We start from the raw sequence: 20,197 nt of genomic DNA on the forward strand, positions 1-20,197 counted from the left end.
CCTGGTATGATTGGCAGCTGCAGCATGCAAGTCCGCATGAATGAGAATATCAAACAGTGCTATTTAAAATATGGAAATTCAGGAAGCATGATATGTTTTATCTACCATACTATCAATTGCAAAGATGCCATTAGGATTCATAGCTGTGCAAGAAAGAACATCTAAAAGGCTTAAACAGCAATACAATGTTTTGTGAATGACCTCAACCTCCTGGACATTTCTATTATTTCTATAAAACAGATAAATTTGGATTGAAAAACATGAGTTTTTTTAAATGCACACTTGCCTACTTTTTGCAGACAACAGAGGTAAAAAACAAACATAAGGAAATTGGTCCCACAGCTTTTATGAAAAGTCCAGAAATGGGAGAAACAAATAAACAAAAAGGAATGCTGCCATACAATTGGGTAGACTATCTGTGCCTTTTCACTTCCAACCAGAAATGGCTTATTATTCTGAAGAGAGATCAGTCAAGTATGTGTTCCTAAGTACATTACTGGGAAATGGCAACAGTTGAACTGAAACATTGCAGAGCACCACTTATTTCTATCATGGACCAATACTCAGTATCCGAAAAGGGATAGAGAAGGATAATGAAAAAAATAATCCATAGCAGGCTCAAGTGGACAACACTCAAGTAAGCAACACTACCCCAGAGATGTTCTTGGTGAGGCAGTGAAAGAAAAATAAAAATAAAGATTTAGGACTGAGGGATTTGGGAAGCTTGGTTATATATTGACTATAACTTATTTTGAACTCTAGATGCTTGAAATGTTTATGCTAATTTTCTAGAGATAGTTATCTTGCAAGATGATAATAAGATGGGAGGAAGAGGGAGAGGGGATGGAGAAGAGAGGAGAGAACCTTTATTGTCATTTTTTACTGTGAGCACACTGAAATACATTAAAAATGAAATATAATAATTTTGGCCTACTTTACATTGACAAAGAATCCTCCCAATATTTAACACATATTTCTTGCTGAAAGCAATAAAACCAGGAGTGACAAGAGAGGGATTCTTATGGTATTCTTCTGAGGCAGGAAGTAAAAGTAGAAGTAGAGTGTCGGAGGTAAAATCATTGGCAAGAGAGTGTTATTGCATGCAATAATAGAGTAGACTTTCATGTCTTTGGCCTAGATCAGTGATGGCGAACCTTTTTTTCCTTGGGTGCCGAAAGAAGCGTGTGCACGCATTATTGTGCAAGCACGAGTGCCCACACTCATAATTCAATGCCTGGGGAGCGCAAAAACAGCTACCCCAGAGGCCCTCTGAAGGCTGGAACTGGCCTGTTTCCCAACTTCTGGTGGGCCCAGTAGGCTCGTGTTTCGCCCTCTCCAAGCTCCAAAGCCTTCCCTGGAGCTGGGGGAGGGTAAAAACACCCTCCCCCTTCTCCTCGGAGGCTCTCTGGAAGCCAAAAATGCCCTCCCAGAGCCTTTGTGCAAGCCAAAAATCAACCGGCCAGCACACACATGTATTTGGAGCTGAGCTAGGGCAATAGCTCACATGCCAGCAGATATGGCTCTGTGTGCCACCTGGGGCACCTGCGCCATAGGTTCGCCATCACTAGCCTAGATAGTTTCCACATCCAGACCCAGCAAGAGATGTAGGGGAAAAACCCACATCTTCTTCCTCTCCTCTTATATTGTAATAACTACAAACAAAAAACAGACAACCCATCACCCATTGGGTCATAATTTCAGAGATATTTCCATACCTAAAACCAGTGATGGGCTACCAAAAATTTTACTACCACACTGTGGGCGTGGCTTATGCATTTTGTTTCAACATCTTTCAGTGCAAATTGGGTGCTCTTGGGTGGAGCTCCAAATTTTGCTACCGGTACTGCGTTCCTGACCGTATCCGTAGGAGCCCATCACTGCCTAAAACCAATAAATGGAATTGCCATGGGTGGATCAAAAAAGTAATGGGAATCAGACTTCCTGCTGGCTTCCCCACTGATTTTGCTTGTTAATAATTTTTATTAAACTAATATATGTTTTTTTCCTTCTTTTTTATTTATTATGTGAATTTAACATTTTTAAGGATTGCATGCTGCGATGTTCTATGCATCATATTGAGGATCCTGAATGCAAAAGAGACATACTGCTCAAGTTATGAAAAACCTTAATTCTCAATATGACAAAATGAAATGTTGCTATTATTCAATAGAGTAAATATCAAAGATAATGTGATTTACTGGACTGTGGTTGTTGGATGATTTTGTTGTGACTTTTCTCAAATTTTCTGTCATGGAGCTATATGTCACGCCACTTACTATTATGAAAAAAAAAAGAATGGAAAGACTAGCAAAGCCTGAAGCTGTAGAAACACTTGCAACCAATTTACACATAACAGTTATATTTCTTTTGACAAAACATCAATGTCCTGACACTAAGAATCAAGGGCATGTTTGCTCCAAAGAGTGATCAATTTGTATTATAGAAAGTGCAGCACATAAAATAATAGACAGCTAAATTGAATCTCTGATCCAACGTTACTTGCAGCACTAAACAATAACATAAAATTGGACAGATATTACACGACTGATTTGCTTTACATTTGTGGTTCAGCCATCTCTTTCCTGCCCCCAAATCACAGACAGTACAAACATTGAACATATAATCATAGGCATCAGAGCTTGTTTCTCTGATATTTGGAACAATAGATACAAATGACCTTATATACAGATACAGATACAGGTTAATTTTATTCATCTATACTTCATTCATTAATTCACTAATTCCCTTTCTCAGCTGACTAGAGGAATTTTCATTAGCCATGGTGCCCCAAACCAGGGATGAGCTGCTGCCCGGAATGGGGGGAGGACGTAGTGGGATAGCGAAAATGGAGCTCCACCCCAGAGCACCCAATTTGCACTGAAAGATGTTGAAAGAAAATGCAGGGCGTCCTGCATAAGCCACGCCCACAGTGTGGTAGTAAAAATTTTCTCTGCCCTTCTCTGCCCCAAACTTATACAAACGCTGCATAGAAGAAGCTACGGTAATTATTATTTTTCCCAGATCCAATTTTCAGTAGAACTTCAGAGAGTGCAAAACATGAGTTTACTTTGACATGATCTTTAGCCAGTCTCTGATACACTCTCCTGAGATTGGGTTAGGTAAATTTAAGTGGCATTATAATCATAAACTGTGAACAAAATTTTGCATTTCTTCACCAGTTATTTAAACATTTTCTGAGGGGGAAAGTCTCCTTTCATTTGAAGAGAAGGAAGCAAATGCAAGGATTTGATATTTTGATTAATATAATAATATACTTACCTTTCTTTTTCTCTGCAATGGGAAGCTTTGTATAATTTGATTTAGCTGTCTCTGAAAAATACAATTTTCTTAGCTTGCAAAGTGCAATGTTAAGCATGTCTTTCCTTGCCTTAAGTACAAATGTGTCAGTCACCATTTTAAAAGCTATAATCACAATAGTAACACAAGGGTTAGCATGTGTGCTCAATCAGGAATTAGGCAAACCAGAAAGTATAGACGAATAAAGCAGTATCATATTATGAATGTCTGTCCCTTTTTCAATATAGATCTACTGGAAGATTATTATTATTATCAAAGTGCATAGCTTTGCAGATATTTAGCATTAAAAAGGCTGGATGTTCTCTTTATCATAAAATCACAGTTCATTACAACTGTTAGAAGTATAATTTAGCCCATTTAAAACGATTCTATGATTCTACTGCTATGCTTTTGAACTGTGAAAATGAAATCCAGTATCTATGTGCTACTAAAACTCTTCTTTATATAATTGTTAATTGGCAAAACAGTACATCATAGGTCAATAGTTTTTGAACAAAGGTACCTGAAATGAGCAAACATACAAAATATGTCCCAAATCCAGGACCCATGACTCCCCAAAGAATAAAATTTGGAAACGTTATGAGTGCTTCAACTGCCAGGCTGGTGCTACGCATACAATCCCTCACTTCCTGAAAGGAAGGAAGGAAGGAAGATTTCTAATGCTCCCTGCCAGTATCTCATAAGGAAACTCAATGGAGAAGCTGGCAGGAAGTTGAAATTTGTTCCTGCTCCCACCGCTTTTAGTTTACGTAAAAAATAATCTCTGGAACAATGACCCATATATACATATACATATACATATACTCATACTTATACATATACATATACATATTTATTTATTTATTTATTTATTTATTTATTTATTTATTTATTAGATTTGTATGCTGCCCCTCTCCATAGACTCGGGGCAGCTAACAACAATAATGAAACAACATATAACAAATCTAATATTTAAAATAATTAAAAGACCCTTATTTAAAAAACCAAACATACACACAAACATACCATGCATAAATTGTATAGGCCTAGGAGGAAGGGAATATCTCAATTCCCCCATGCCTAACGACAGAGGTGGGTTTTAAGAAGCTTACAAAAGGCGAAGAGGGTGGGGGCACTTCTGATCTCTGGGGGGAGTTGGTTCTAGAGGGTCGGGGCCGCCACAGAGAAGGCTCTTCCCCTGGGTCCCACCAAACGACATTGTTTAGTCGACGGAACCCGGAGAAGGCCAAATCTGTGGGAACTAACTGGTTGCTGGGATTCGTGCGGCAGAAGGCGGTCCCATTTACCTATACATATACATATACACAAACGCATACACATATACATACTTTAGACAGATTCTCCCAAGTTGTTATTGACCCACTGATAATGTCAGGATGATGTCACCAACCCGGTTCAGTTGGTACCAGCCCTTGGGTGCCAACATCTTTTTTTAAAAAGAATATTATTTTGAAATTTGATATTTTTTTCCCTTCTGAGCATGCGCAGAAGCCGAGTTCCAACACTGTGCATGCGGTCACCATCTTTTTTTCAGCTTTCAGGTGGGAGGGAACAAACTGGCAAGGTAAATTTGAACCCCCACCCCTGCTTAGAATCCATCTCTGCATTCATCACTATTGTGGCCCATCCGCATCCCACACAGCTGGTCACAGATCCCAAGGAGATCCCACAGATCCCGAGCTTTTGGGTAACTGTTGTCTGCATCTGCCTCGGGTCCCATGGATGTCCCGCTTTCTTCCTTCTCCTGCTGCTGCTGCTCTCCGGATCAGTTTATCCCACTCCAGGTGTGTGTGTGTGTGTGTGTGTGTGTGTTAGGTGGCTGGGATTGAAAATCAACGGTTCATATGGGTAGGCAAAATCTAACTTATTCCATCATGGTTCCTATCCCGCTATTTTTCAAAAGGAATTTGAAATCAACCACAATTGTCTTCAGTGTTATTGACCTTACAACCATAAGAACAAGAAAGGAGGAGGAGGAGGAGGAGGAGGAGGAGGTGGTGGTGGTTAGAAGAAAACCTGTTACAGTAGTTTTAGGGAAAATGAGAACAAAGAAAAAGGAAGGAAGGAAAGAAAGAAGGAAAGAAAGAAAGAAGGAAAGAAGGAAGGAAGGAAGGAAGGAAGGAAGGAAGGAAGGAAATTTCAAATTCTCTCACCTCACTTGAGCCAATGAAGAGAAAATTCCCAGTTCTCCTGGATATTACAAGAGTTTTGTTTTGTGATGGTTGGGATTATGGTTGTGATTAGGCTTGGATACACTTCAATGTTATATCCTTTTTAAATTTTTGCTTGGTTTCTTTTTGTCTTTCTGTTTTAACCCTAAGTTAGCCAAGCAGAGTCTTAATTTGCAAAGTGGGTGGCCATATAAATTGATTAATCAATTTATCAAAGTGTGAAACTCCTAACCTAGCATTTAACATATAGGACTTGCTAAGTAGCTATTGATCAGAAAGCAATTAGAGAATAATGCAAAGGTTCTCACCAAGTACCCTCATTTTTCCAGCTGAAAACCTGCTTCAGACCTAGTATTACTTATGCAGGGTTGGAATTAAATCAACCAAGCCACCAATAGAAATCATAAGAAGATGGTTTTGGAGGGGTTCAGAAACAACTGGGAGTGGTGCAAACCAGGAGCGGATTTCTCTTAACTGCTGCTACTGGTGTGCTGCATGTGCAACTTGAGTCATCTTGCGTGCATGTGCGTGCTAGGCAGGCACATGTCCCCAGTGTGATTTTGCTTCCGTGCATGCAAAAACACGCCAAAATCTCATGATGGGACACATGCGTGAGAGATATTTCAGCAATTGTTTGTTGCTCAGTGGAACACTGGTTGCCAAAATCACCAAAATCTCAAGCGTGTGAGCTTCCCCTTGCGAGATTTTGCTTCTGCACACACGCAGGAAACAAAATAAAAAACCACCAAAAATTAGAGAAAAAAGATAGTGGCACCCGAAAGAGTGGCATCAGAGTGGTCGTATGCAAATTGCATGCAGCCTCTACTGTACACAGTCGCCTACCACACTGGTAGCAACCCATCCCTGGTGCAAAACCAATATGTGGAAGAGCCATTAGATGAAAGTGATTTAAAGTTAACACCAAAAAAGAGGACAATGATAAATTAAGGACCTTCATTTACTTACTGGCAATACTGAGCTCAAGTCTATAATATGACAGTGGTACCTTGTCTTACGAACTTAATTCGTTCTGTGACCAGGTTCGTAAGTAGAAAAGTTAGTAAGAAAAAGCAATTTTCCCCATAGGAATCAATGTAAAAGCAAATAATGTGTGTAACCCCATCCCAAAAGTCACCCCTTTTGCCTTGCGCCACTGGGAATCCCTGCCTCTGGACTTCCATTGCCAGCCAAAGCACCCGTTCTTGCATTGCTGAGATTTCCCTGAGCCTCCCCTCACTGGGAATCCCCGCCTCCGAACTTCCTTTGCCAGCCGAAGCGCCTGTTCTTGCGTTGCTGGAATTTCCCTGAGCCTCCCTTCACTGGGATTCAAAGCAGCGCCGGCAAAAATGAAGGCAATCCCAGCAATGGGAGCCTCAGGGAAATCCCAGCAACGCAAGAACAGGTGCTTCAGCTGGCAAAGGAAGTTTGGAGGCGGGGATTCCCAGCGAGGGGAGGCTCAGGGGAATCCCAGCGCTTCGGCTGGCAACGGAAGTCCAGAGGCAGGGCATCCCAGTGGCGATGTCTCGGGTTTGTAAGGTGAAAATAGTTCGGAAGAAGAGGCAAAAAAATCTTAAACACTGGGTTCGTATCTCGAAAAGTTTGTATGAAGAAGGTTCATAAGACGAGGTACCACTGTATATGTAGTGTTCCTCATATAAGTATATTAAATTAGTTTAGCAACAATAACAAAACATTTCTGAAATCCTAAAATAGACCTAGTCAGGGGTGGGTTTGCTCCTTTCCACACTGCACAGTAATGAAAAATAAAACAAACAAATAAAGCCAAAAAAAGATGGCGATCCCATACACAGTGCTGGAAATTTGGTTTCTGCCCATGCCCAGAAGAAAAAATAAATTTTATAAAAATAAAATAAACAAGATGGCGACTGCATGCACAGTGCCAGAACTCGGCTTCTGTGCATGCTCAGGAAGGGGATTTTTTTAAAAAGTTTGTGGCACTCATGGACCAGCACTGACCGATCCGGTTTGGTGATGTCATTGTGACATCACCAGCAAGTTGCTACCAGTTTGGGCGAACTGTTCCGAACTGGGAGGATCCCACTCCTGACTCTAGTTTAAAAAAAAGAATAAGATCTTAGAAATGATATTTACCTTTTGCTTCGACAGCAATAGGAAGCTTCACTTTTTCTTTTGAGATATCTATGAAAATATTCATTAATTCATTCGTTTTGTTTTGCATTTTTTCTTTAAACAACCCCCCTTCCATTTCTAGGTGCTTTTAAACCTCTATTTAATATAAGAAGATTATATAGAGGTAGATCAACTAAACAAAACCAATTACTATTATTTTCTTCCACAAGTTTTTCCATTCCCATTATTAACTCTATGGGCTTGAAAAGAATTTCTTCATTATTTTTGCAATCTGAAAATAAACTTGAAACTTTAAAAATATATTTCTTTACCCTTTTTCTTCTGGGTTTCTGTGGTCTTCATTATTTTTTCTTTCTCAAGCTCTGTGTAAAAGCACAGTGAGGAAACATTAGTCACGTGTAGCAATTAATAATTCCAAACCGAAGCTGCATCAAAATGATATGGAATTTTGTAACTGAATTTTGAGTTGTATATATTGCAAATTATTTTCATGATAGCAGTATTAAAACCCTGCTGTTCTGTTCGGATCGTATGTGACCCGAAGCCAAGTTTGAGTCCCTGTAAAAAATTTTCCCTGCATATCTGAAACTTGAAATTTCATGACTATTTATCATTTCAGGGGTTCTCTCTATGAGAATTTTTTTTGGGGGGTGGGGGGCTTAGTTTTTGCTGGGCAAAAAAAGTTACAAATCTTATGTTCCCGGGTCACCCTGACCCGGACCGAAAACTCTTCATTTGCAGTGCTTATGTTTGGTCTTTTTGAAAGCTTTTTTCACTTGGAAAGTAGTCTGAACATTTCTGCACACAATGATATGAAAATTGAAATGAAAAAAGTAAATCTTATTGGTTTATTTTGCGGATATAATGCACGCCCCCCCCCCCGTTTTTGTGAAATGTTTTTCAATTTATGGATAGTTTTGCTTGCAAAATGCATTCTATTTTACTAAAGTTGGTGTGAGATTGGTAGCTTGAACATTTCTGAATATAAGAAAAATATAAAGGAACTGAAAAAAATGATTCTTATTGGTTTTTTAACATCAGAAATAAGGCCTCCCCCCCCCCTTGGCTGCTTGCAACCATTTTCACTTTTTATTTTTTTATGCTCCAAATCCGAAATATTCTTTAAAATCTTAGGCATTCATTTACTCAATTTAACAATGCTGATCATCAAAAAATATTTTTGGGGTGGTGGCTAATTGTTTTCTGGGCAAAAAAAAATCATAACTTTGAATCTGTTTCTGTTCGTATGTGACCGGACCAAAAATAATTTTTTTAGGTACTTGAATTTGATCTTTTTGAAAACTTTTTCAACTGGAAAACTAGTTTGAACATTTATGAACATAATGATATGAAAATTGAACTGGAAAAATTGAGACTTATATTTTTATTTTGATCAAAAAGCCCCTCCCCCCATCCTTTTTTAATTTCGTGTCAATTTCTATTTTTTAAGGCTACAAATCCCTAAGGAATTTTCCCCCAAAAGGTTTGATATACTAAATTGAACATTTCTGAATATAAGAAAAATATAAATGAACTGAAAAAAATGGTTCTTATTGGTTTATTTTTGCCACAAAAGGGCCACCCCCCCCCCTCGGCCTTGCCGTGTGCCATTATTGTCACTGTTTATACATATTTGTCTAGAAATATTTGGAATATCCTTTTGAAAATCAACCACATTGTAGCCAGAGAACTAATTTTATGAAACAAATCCATTTTACTAAAAAAAAGTATGTAAGTTTGAAATTAACAGCATAATTTTTATATAAATTGAAATAATTGAGGCATACTTTATGTGCAAAATAAACCAATATGCATCAATTTTTCCAGTTCAATTTTCATATCATTATGTTCAGAAATGTTCAAGCTACCAATCCCACACCAACTTTAGTAAAATAGAATGTATTTTGCTAGCAAAACTATCCATAAAGTGAAGACTATTTTTAAAAAACGGGGGGGGGGGCGTGCATTTCATCAACAAAATAAACCAATATGCATCAATTTTTCCAGTTCAATTTTCATATCATTATGTTCAGAAATGTTCAAGCTACCAATCCCATAGCAACTTTAGTAAAATAGAATGCATTTTGCAAGCAAAACTATCCATAAATTGAAAAAAATTTCACAAAAACAGGGGGGGGGCGTGCATTATATCCGCAAAATAAACCAATAAGATTTACTTTTTTCATTTCAATTTTCATATCATTGTGTGCAGAAATGTTCAGACTACTTTCCAAGTGAAAAAAGCTTTCAAAAAGACCAAACATAAGCACTGCAAATGAAGAGTTTTCGGTCCGGGTCAGGGTGACCCGGGAACATAAGATTTGTTATTTTTCTTAAACAGAACAGCAGGGTTAAGTATCAATAGTTAAAATCGTGAATGGAATCTGTTAAGTGTTAAGGAGTGTGCAGAATAATCCCTGAGTGGTCAGAGATACTTATACACAGAGGAAACGTGGAGGTTTTGCAAATATCCAGCTGATAGCTCAGAGATAGTAGTAATAATTCAGTAATACAATCCAGATACATTAAGTATATAAAATACTATTTACTTTGGGAAATATCTTAGTCAAGAACAATCCTAGTCAAATACAGTTAAATCAGTCAATACATCTCAATAAATATACAATACTATACATTTACTTTTCCAGCTTACAAATACATAAACCATCTTTTGAACACACAGTTCTAAATACGTACAGCATAGTCACAAAGACAAAACCACAAATGAATAGCAGAGAATAGTCAAGAGAGTGAATCATGCTTCTGGCTCCCTCTTATGGCAATCCACAACACTAGCTCTTAAAGCAATAGTGTTCTAATACAGGTAACATGCACTGTTAGTTTATTCTATATATTGCCAAACCCAACTAGTACTAATAGAATCTAACTTTTTTCAAGCAGGGATTGGCCTTAGTTTGGGTTCACAGAAAAAGAACTGCACTTATGCAACTCTTTCCATGTCCCCAGAAATAAATGGGGAATAATGTCTTGAAAGCCCTCCCCCCATCTCCCTCCCCCCACTCTCAGTCATTTTAGATCTTCTTGAATCTCACTCAACTGGAATGAAAAAAAGACTGTAGCTTGCAGCAATCCTAATTGCATTCAATTATAATTTGCCTGACTCAATGTGGCATTTTAAATGCAAGACTTTTAAAAGCCATGGAAAAGTGCAACACCAGCAATGAGTTGTGGAACCTATTTGCTAAGACAAGTCTTTGCGGTTACTAGATACTCAAATAATTTCCTACTTGCCTGACAATCAGTGTTCCCTCTAATTTTTTTTTGGGGGGGGGGCGGAAAAGTATAGTGTCTGAGCGGCAGTCCCTTCGGGACTGGGCGGCACAGAAAAAATAAATAAATAAATAAATAAATAAACAAACAAACAAACAAAAAACCCACCCTGTTTTGCCTCAGAGAATTTCAAAATAAAATACTGTACTGTGTGTCTATAACAGTGAGCTCATAATAGGGCAACTCTATCAATATCAAAATGCCACTTAAATAGTTGAGCTAGATTTTGATTTTCTTTCTCTCTTCCTTACTCCCATTCTTTTTCTTTCTCTTTTCCTTCCTCTCTTTTTTCTATCTGTTTCTCTCTTTTCCTCTCTTCCCCTCCCTCTCCTTCCCTCTCACTCTTTCCCTCTCGGCTTCTGGGCAGGTTTGGAAAACTCTGAGTTGATGATGATTTTTAAGTGAGCGATTGCTCACTGCTCAGCTTAGAGGGAACTATGCTGACAATGTCTAGATATATGAATATGCAAGGATAGTTATTCTTTGCCAGATCATAAATTCTTTTGCTTAACCAGACAGCTTTCATACCTAACTTTCAGCTGCTGTATTTAAGATTTCATTTATTTAGCAGCCATTATACTACTCCTACTCTAAAAGAATTCTGAGTGGCTAATAGCACAGAGTCTCTAGGGAGTTAGGCGGCATACAAATTGAATAAATAAATAAATGCAAATTGAATAAATAAATAAAATACAAATGAGATTAAAATATAAGAAACAATCTCAAACCACAAAACAACAATATAGATGTATTGCAGTTGCAAAAAAAATTTGTTGTAATACCAAGGAGGATTTGTGCTCTCTTTCTTTCTTGTTTAAAATAGCTTCTCTTTTGTAATTCCTCTGCATGGCAGAGCAAAGTAAGAACTTAGATTTTGAAAAGCAAGTCTCTTCCTTTCACTTTCTCCACCAGTTTGCTCCTCACAATCCTCATGCAATTAAGCTAAAGAGTGTTACATTTTTATTTCAAAACTACTTTGCTAAGGCCATCCACCTAGCAGTGAGAATGTGATAAGTGAGGTGGTATTGATAACTTTTAGGCAAGAAATGATAAGTAGCTAATGTGATTTATTAGAAGTATGAATAACTGCAAGATGTATAAGGTAGCTAGATATAAGCTACCTTGAGGGGAGCTTTATTATAGGCCTGTTCGGGAAAGCTGCTATAACTAGCTGGGACCATGATAACTTTTATGAAGGATAAAGGGCTTTCAGATGCCACAGGGATATGCAATTCTGTTCACCTCTACAGGTAGTCCTTGACTTATGACTCTAGTTCAGTCCAGAATTATGGTTATAAGTCATTGAGACTGTAAGTTGAGGCATCAGTCATTAAGAAAATCCATTTTTCCCCAACGGGCACTTTTTGCCAGAAACTGGAAATAAATGCCAAAAACCAAGAAAAAAACATAACAAACCATGGTTAGATGACCACAAGACCCTGCAAATGGCTGTAGGGAGAAGTGAATTGTCAAGTGCCCCAAATTAAATCATGTGACTAGGGAGGAGGAGGTGCGTATAGCAGCCATTGTAACTTCAAATCAGGTTATAAAGAGTTCTAGAGAGGTCTGACTTGAACAGTCATTAATTCAAGAACTCCCTGTATTGTATGTTGCAGAATCTTCTTTCATTGTCTCGCTTATAAATGTGTCTCATATATGCCACAGTCTGCAGTTAAAATCATTTTTTTGCTTTGCTTTCTTCAGTGAAGCTTCTCTTTCATTTGTGCCCACATTGCATACAAATCCCAAAATTTCTTGCTTGCATTTTACTATAGTCCTGAACTTACGCCCACAACTGAGCCCAAAGCCTCTGTGGCTAAGCAAGACATTTGTTGAGGTTTTTCCCATTTTATGATTTTTCTTAGAAAAAACATAAAAACATAGAAGATTGATGGCAGAAAAAGACCCCATGGTCCCCGAGTCCGCGGAGAGGGGCGGCATACAAATCTAAATAATAAATAAAATACAAATCTAAATAATAAATCTATTCGGCCCTTCTACTTTGTCCTGTATTTTATCTTAGGATGGATATATGTTTATCCCAGGCATGTTTAAATTCAGTTACTGTGGATTTACCAACCACGTGTGCTGGAAGTTTGGTCCAAGCATCTACTACTTTTTCAGTAAAATAATATTTTCTCATGTTGCTTCTGATCTTTCCCCCAACTAACCTTTGATTGTGCCCCCTTGTTCTTGGGTTCACTTTCCTAAAAAAACACTTCCCTCCTGGACCTTTTAACATATTTAAATGTTTCGATTATGTCCCCCCTTTTCCTTCTGTCCTCCAGACTATACAGATCATGTTCATGAAGTCTTTCCTGATACGTTTTATGCTTAAGACCTTCCACCATTTTTGTAGCCCGTCTTTGGACCCGTTCAATTTTATCAATATCTTTTTATAGGTGAGGTCTCCAGAACTGAACACAGTATTCCAAATGCGGTGTCACCAGCTCTCTATAAAGCAGGATCACAATCACATTTCTTGCCACATTTGTTAAGTGAATCACTGCAGTAAATATATTATGTCTGTAGTTTCCTTTTTATGCCACCATCAATCATCCTGGCAATAGTATGTAGAGTTCCACCAGCCAAATCCTATTCATATTTACCCCCATTAAGAGCCCCGTTTTATTCTTAGATGCTGATTTCCAGTTAAGGCTGAAATTCTGATAACACTGATTTCCAAGTAAGCTTTATCCTACTTAATGGATCTTACACATTTACAATGCATAGGAAAACAAGATAGGTACAAATGCAAAGGAAAGCCTTTGACAATACCCAGCCAGATGCCACATTTTCATGTTAGATTGTTCTCTATGGACTTTATATTTAAATGAGAAAGAAAACGAGAAGATTGGGTATTTAATAGGTATGTGTAAATGATTTTATCCTTTGTCTTTATGAACCCCTGAAGGCATTTCAGTCTCATTTCACATATGCTTTCCCCCCCTGCCGTCTGCATTCATGTAATATTCAATATTAGCCTTGCAGTTAAACATTCCATGTCCAGACACATATTTATTCCATCTTAATTGTTTGTATATAATCAAAAGCAGGAAGAACTTGGCAGTTTTATCATACTTATATTTTAATTTCATGTTTGCTTTCAGCTACCTATTTACAATGTTCATTTTTAAAAGAATTTAAAAGAAACATAATTTGTTTCTTTTTCCTTCATGTGTTCTACAAAATACAAACCAGAGCTGTGTTAATTTTCATGCACATACAAATTATAGATGGTTTAAAATTTGGGTAAGCATACATTATATTGTAGCCTGGCAATTTTATTTTGCAAATATACAATGATATTAAGTTATGGAACCATCTTGATAAGATATATCCCTTAAAAGAAACATACAAATATTTTAAATTCTGGGTTTACATCATAATAATCTAAGAGTTAATTGCCTGAGATGAATATTGCATGATAGAAAGGAGAAGGGTAATAGAATGCAGGTGTTTACAATACAGAAAATTATTGTTACATTATTTGCAGCTCATCCATGTGTGAATTAATAAGCCAAATAGAAAACTCCTTTATAAAATTTACATTTTCCAAAAGCTCCAATGTTATCTGGGTTTTTGTATGCTGAATGCTATACAATAATTGTAAGTAATAATAATAATAATAATAATAATAATAATAATAATAATAATAATAATCTTTTGTAGTATTTAAAATTTAAAGTTTTAAATTTCCAGATTTTAAGCATACTTGTGATCATGTTTTTATGACTGGAATGGAAAAATTACTTTTTAATCCAAAAAACTAAAAGTACAGTACCACTTATATAAAACATATGCCTACAAATAATGAATATATTGACATATAAATAAAACTGTGACAAGGACTAATAATTTCTGCCATGCATAAAATTGTGTGGTCACTGCTATGCTATGGAAAGGATAACTGAGCTCAAAATAATAGAACAGTAAAATACAATAATATTGACATTGTGCAAACTAAAGTATGATTAATTATGCCCACATCTATCTTGTATGGGTTTTTTTTAAAGTGTCCACTTGGGAAGCATAGTGGACTATATTTTTAAACAAATGAATTACTTTTACTCTTAATGAAGACTTGAAATGGTCTTGTAATATTTTAAAATAATGAAAACAAAGAGAAATATTATTCATGGATAAATTGTCAGATAATTTATCATATCCACAAAATATATACATACTGTGACACACTTTGCTCGATTCTTTGGAGTCTGATTTATCTGTAGAAGAAGAAATTTAAAAAATAATAAATCCCTTATTTCCTCATATAGTAGCTGAGACTATATGATTAATAGGAAACCGTATGAAGAAATAAATTTATTGAAATCAAGAAACAAACTTCATCAGATTAAGAGTCTATATGGTGCCTGATCAATTCTTAACATTACCCAAGGACTCAACCCTTGAAATGGAAAGCAGCCAAAATATCTGTTGTCCTATTATTTTGTTTCTGTTATTAGTGCTTTCCTTTAGAAAACCAACTTTAAAATGAAAAGATCATCACTGAGATTTTAATTAAAGAAGAGCCGATTACAAGATGTGTTTGAAACTATGAGTTCAGGTTTGAGGATGCTACTCCTGTCTCCCAAGGATGCTTGTAGATAAAATGTAGAGGGAAGAAGACCAGGGAGAGATGAAATTGCAATTTAAATACCCTTTTGCAATTATTTACATTTTAAAAGGTCAGAATGAATTTCCGTATGCATATTATTTGCTTTTCCCCAATGCATATATTCTAGTCAATATTTTTCTCTAATATTCACATCTTACAAGTACTTTACTCATGTACCTGCATCTCTTTACAATGTTCTGAATTAGCAAATGATCACAAAATATATGTACTGTATATGTAGCCACTAGAATATAAACTGAGAGCAAACTCCATTTCTTACTAGCCCTGATTGCCCTAGTTTGGGTAATGAAAACAACCAAGTTCAGAGAGCACCTAGGATCCCTCGTGGTAACCAAATTTGCAGGAATGGAAGAAAGGAAGGACAATTGCATTAGGTTTACCTACTGCCCTAAAGGTGTAAATTAAAAATGTTTACAGATGGATTTCTTCTTGCGTTTATGAGGAGGACATCTATGCATGATCAATGCCCAGTTTCATGCCTTTTCATTGACTCTACCATGGAGACCATGGACAGTCTAAAAAGGATTTCGGATTGCCGGATGTTGAAATTTATTTAAATTATTTTAAACTTCAATTTATGTAGCATTTTCCTTTATATCAATTATATAACTTTTTCTGTATTTAATTCTGTATCTAATAATTTATTAGATTTGTATGCCGCCCCTCTCCGGAGATTTGGAGTGGCTCACAACAAATACAGCAATATAACAAATCCAATAATAAAAAGACATCTAAAAACTCTTAATTAAAACCATACAACACAATCATACCCTACATAAACTATGTGTATTCTGTATTTAACCGTATTCTGATTTGACCATTTAAATGGTGTTCTGTCTGGGTCACTCCAGAAGCCAATACCAACCCAAAAAGAGAAGCCAGACACACTGGTAAAAGGCAAAGGCAGTTTTATAAAATTCAAGAAAAACACAGGTAACAGAAAATGTCCTTACAAACAGGAAAATGCTGTATCTTCAGATATATTCACGAAGGCCAAAAGTCCATGCAGCAATACAGAATTCTTGCTGCCAAGCCAAGGCTGTAGATAGCAGACCTATACCTCCCACGGATCTTCCAAAGCTGCTGGGCCACAAGCCAGGAACACAAGCCGAGAAACAAGACAGGATAACGCCACGCCAAGCTGATAACACTCCACATGGCTTAAAGGGCTTGCCTGCCTTTTAAACCTTGCTGATGAGTACCACACCCAAACCCAGCTGTTTCTACTTCAATGGTGATAATATCTCTTTAACTGCTCCTTTCATTGCTCTGAACGTCGCTGTCTCATGTCAATGACAGCTTGTGTGTCATCACCTAATGACTCCAAGCTACTGGCTGGGGAGAGCCCCCCCCCCCCCGGGGCTCTCATGCTGTTCTCCTTCATCCCATTCCTGATTTTCCTCTCCCCCGTCCGACTGTTCAGCCCCCTCCTCTGCGCTGTCATCCTCCTCCGGGCATGGAGCCAGCAGAGACACAGCTGGTCCCTGAGCAGCCTCAGGCTGAATCACAACAAATGGAAAGACGATACAATTCAAAAGCACAAGTAGAAAAATAGGGACCATCTTTGATGGGAAGGTAACAGCATTCCGTGTGCCTTTGGTGTTTAGTCATGCCGGTCACATGAGTTGGCACCACTCCCTAGAGTTGGGAATGACTAGCACATATGTATGAGTAGAACCTTTATCTTTACCTTTAACCTTACAGATCGTCCTCAACTTATGACCACAATTGGAAACAGAATTCCATTGTTAAGCAAAGTGATTATTAAGTGAGTTGGGCTCAATTTTATGATCTTTTTTGCCAAGGCTGTCAAGCAAACCATGTGTTTATTATGCAATTCTGGCATTTCCCTCAATGGCCTGGCTTGTTGGAAGACATCTGGAAAACCTGCAACTTCAAATGACCATTAAATGAATGGTTGGAAGTCAAAGACCACCTGTAAACAATGCAGTTCCTTTAAAGATACACGTAGACAGTCAGATATTGTTAAAACATAAAAGAATAGTGCCTATGCCATAAAGTGTTCCTCTCTCCTTAAAGTCTTTCTGCCACAAATCAGGTCGGTTAAAAGAATTTAGGCCACAAAAGATGACATGTCTAGATAAATGTTTACATTTTGTCTCTGCACTTGGGAACATAGAAACTGAGTTCTGTCAGAATGATGCTTCCCAGACAGATTGAAGAGACTACTCATCGAGATAGTTAAAAGAGACAAATTCAAGGTTGTCCGTTTCTTGAAATATGAAACGTGCTTTTTTACAAAACAGCTCTGACACTTGCTTCAGATAATATCTGTTTCACTGAGTTTCTTTTTTTTTTACCTTGTTCTGTTGCCTTGCGAGGTTTTTCTTCTTTCTTTTCTTGTAAAGCTGCAAAACAAAGATAAGGGACAGTGTGACACAGCTAGACTCAAAGAGAATGGCTTATGCAAACAAAGGCCTTTTGAAAAAGCATTACATCTCTACCGCTTATTTGAAGTAACATTTTTGCATATCGATTAGATCGTAACAGATAATTTTAAAAAGTATGCAATAACATTACATTTACAACTTCGAAGAAATCTAAATCTTGCAGAATTACAGAGAGATAAAGAACACGATAGAGGTAGTCCTCAATTTATGACCACCAGAATTGAGTTCAGAGTTATGTTCATAAATCATGCTGATGGTTAAGTGGGCCATGATCAATTTTACAATCTTTCCCCCCCCCTGGCAGTCCTTAAGAGAATTTATTGTCTGCAGTGACTTTTTTTTTTTTTTGCTGGAAACCTGAAGTAAACGCCACTTTCCAGACCAATAAAAGATTGTAAATCATAACCATGTGTCTGTCAAATGCTGCAAATAGCCATAAATATGGACTGGTTGGAGAGCACTCAAAATGTGATCACATGACATGGGGAGGGTGCGGCTGCCAGAGCTTACAATCTGTGTTGCAAGTAGCCTATAATTAAAATAATATAAAATTCTACAGTCTACGGAAAGGGGCGGCATACAAACAAACAAACAAACAAACAAACAAACAAATAAATAAATAAATAAATAAATAAATAAATCTGAGTGCATTAACCTGGATATCATCCGTAGAGTTAGTGGGAGAAGAGCATTGTGCATCAGTAGACATGACACATAAATTGAGAGGTTATCTTCCTTGAAATGGCTGCGAGAAATAAACTAGAAACATCTGTTGCTGTTCTTAATTGCATTTGGCTTGTTACCTGACTCCTAAGTTACCCACTGTTTTACCTATCGATTGTAATCACTGTGCATCTGATTTGTAAGCTGAAGTTTATCTTAAAGATAACCACATGGTTTTTTTTTTAAATTCCCCCTGCACCAAGGCAAAGGAGAAGAGTGTGCAATTTCTGAGGAAAGCTTCGACAAATTTAAGATACAGTCTACCTCGGCACTCGACTACTTCAAAACTCATCAAATTTGGTATTCAACACGTTTTGAAGCAGAAATCATGTCCCAAGAATCGCCTTTCTGCCAGTAGTTGAAGACTGCTTTGTGACTCACTATTTCTTTTGGCCAAAATAGTGGGCCACGTGGTAAGTCACGTGGTTTTCTTAGTACTTATCAGTTTTGGTATTGGGTATGTCTTCTGAAATGAATTGTTGACGGATATCAAGGTACTGCTGTATAAGCTAATGAAGCACAGACTGGAAGGCACCACAGGCTGGAAACCAGTAGACTCTGAATTCTAGTCATGAAAGCCAGTTGGATGATCAGTCACTCTAAGCTCAAAACCCCTCGCAGGGTTGTTGCTAAGGGGAAAATAAGAGAGTGAGGCAGTACCGACTAACTGTTATGATGCAAAAGAGAAGTGTATGATCTTATAAGACACTACAAACTTGTGATGAGTTCTGAATCCCATTGCTACTGGTCCGTGCGCACATTTGTGTGTGTTGCTTCTGCGCATGTACAGAAGCATCCAGGGCAGGTGGGTGAAGCCTCCTGCCCAGAGGTGGGTTTCAGCAGGTTCTGACCAGTTCTAAAGAACCAGTGCAGAAATTTTGAGTAGATGGGAGAACCGGTAGTGGAAATTTTTACTAGTTCAGAGAACCAGTAAATACCACCTTTGACTGGCCCTGTCCCCATCTATTCTCTGCCTTCCGAGTTCCAGCTGATCAGGAGGAAATGGGGATTTTGCAGGATCCTTCCCCTGGAATGCGGTGGGAATGGAGATTTTACAGTATCCTTCCCCTGCCACATCCACCAAGCCATGCCCACCAAACCACACCATGCCCACCAAACCACACCATGCCCACCAAGCCATGCCCACAGAACTTGCAGTAAATTTTTTTGAAACCCATCACTGCTCCTGCCATCGTCACTACCAGTTCATAGAACCAGACCATACCGGTAGCAATCCACAGCTGCTACAAATCCAGTTCTCAGAATTATTGAACTGAATAAAGGGCTCTACAACCCTTCTCTGAAAATTGGCTAGGGATCAGACTGCACAGCATTCTCGATATAAGTGTATAAATTTTAAAAAGCAAATAACGTTCCTGACCTTTTGGTTTATGGGTTCCTCCAACAGCTGCAAATACAATAAGAAAATATTCTGAACACTATATAAAACCTTAAAATTCTTAAAACACACAATTATTTGTATACATTACCACTGATATCCCAAGTGGTAGCTATCCAATCTAAAAGCACCA

General features: G+C 37.6%; 1 protein-coding gene across 1 annotated transcript in view; it reads right to left on the reverse strand.

Annotated features, from left to right (window-relative positions):
- Window positions 1-20,197, reverse strand: part of LOC139174950 (triadin-like) — a 77,682-nt gene that overhangs the window by 33,826 nt on the left and 23,659 nt on the right. Inside the window, exons 26-31 of the mRNA XM_070765701.1 lie at window positions 20,047-20,073; window positions 17,853-17,900; window positions 15,080-15,118; window positions 7,913-7,963; window positions 7,602-7,649; window positions 3,280-3,330 (exon numbers count right to left, since the gene is read on the reverse strand). Of these exons, the coding sequence (XP_070621802.1) occupies window positions 3,280-3,330; window positions 7,602-7,649; window positions 7,913-7,963; window positions 15,080-15,118; window positions 17,853-17,900; window positions 20,047-20,073 (264 nt within the window). The remainder of the gene's footprint in view (window positions 1-3,279; window positions 3,331-7,601; window positions 7,650-7,912; window positions 7,964-15,079; window positions 15,119-17,852; window positions 17,901-20,046; window positions 20,074-20,197) is intronic.

This window comes from Erythrolamprus reginae, chromosome 1, assembly GCF_031021105.1.
Source record: "Erythrolamprus reginae isolate rEryReg1 chromosome 1, rEryReg1.hap1, whole genome shotgun sequence".
Lineage (NCBI taxonomy): Eukaryota > Metazoa > Chordata > Lepidosauria > Squamata > Dipsadidae > Erythrolamprus > Erythrolamprus reginae.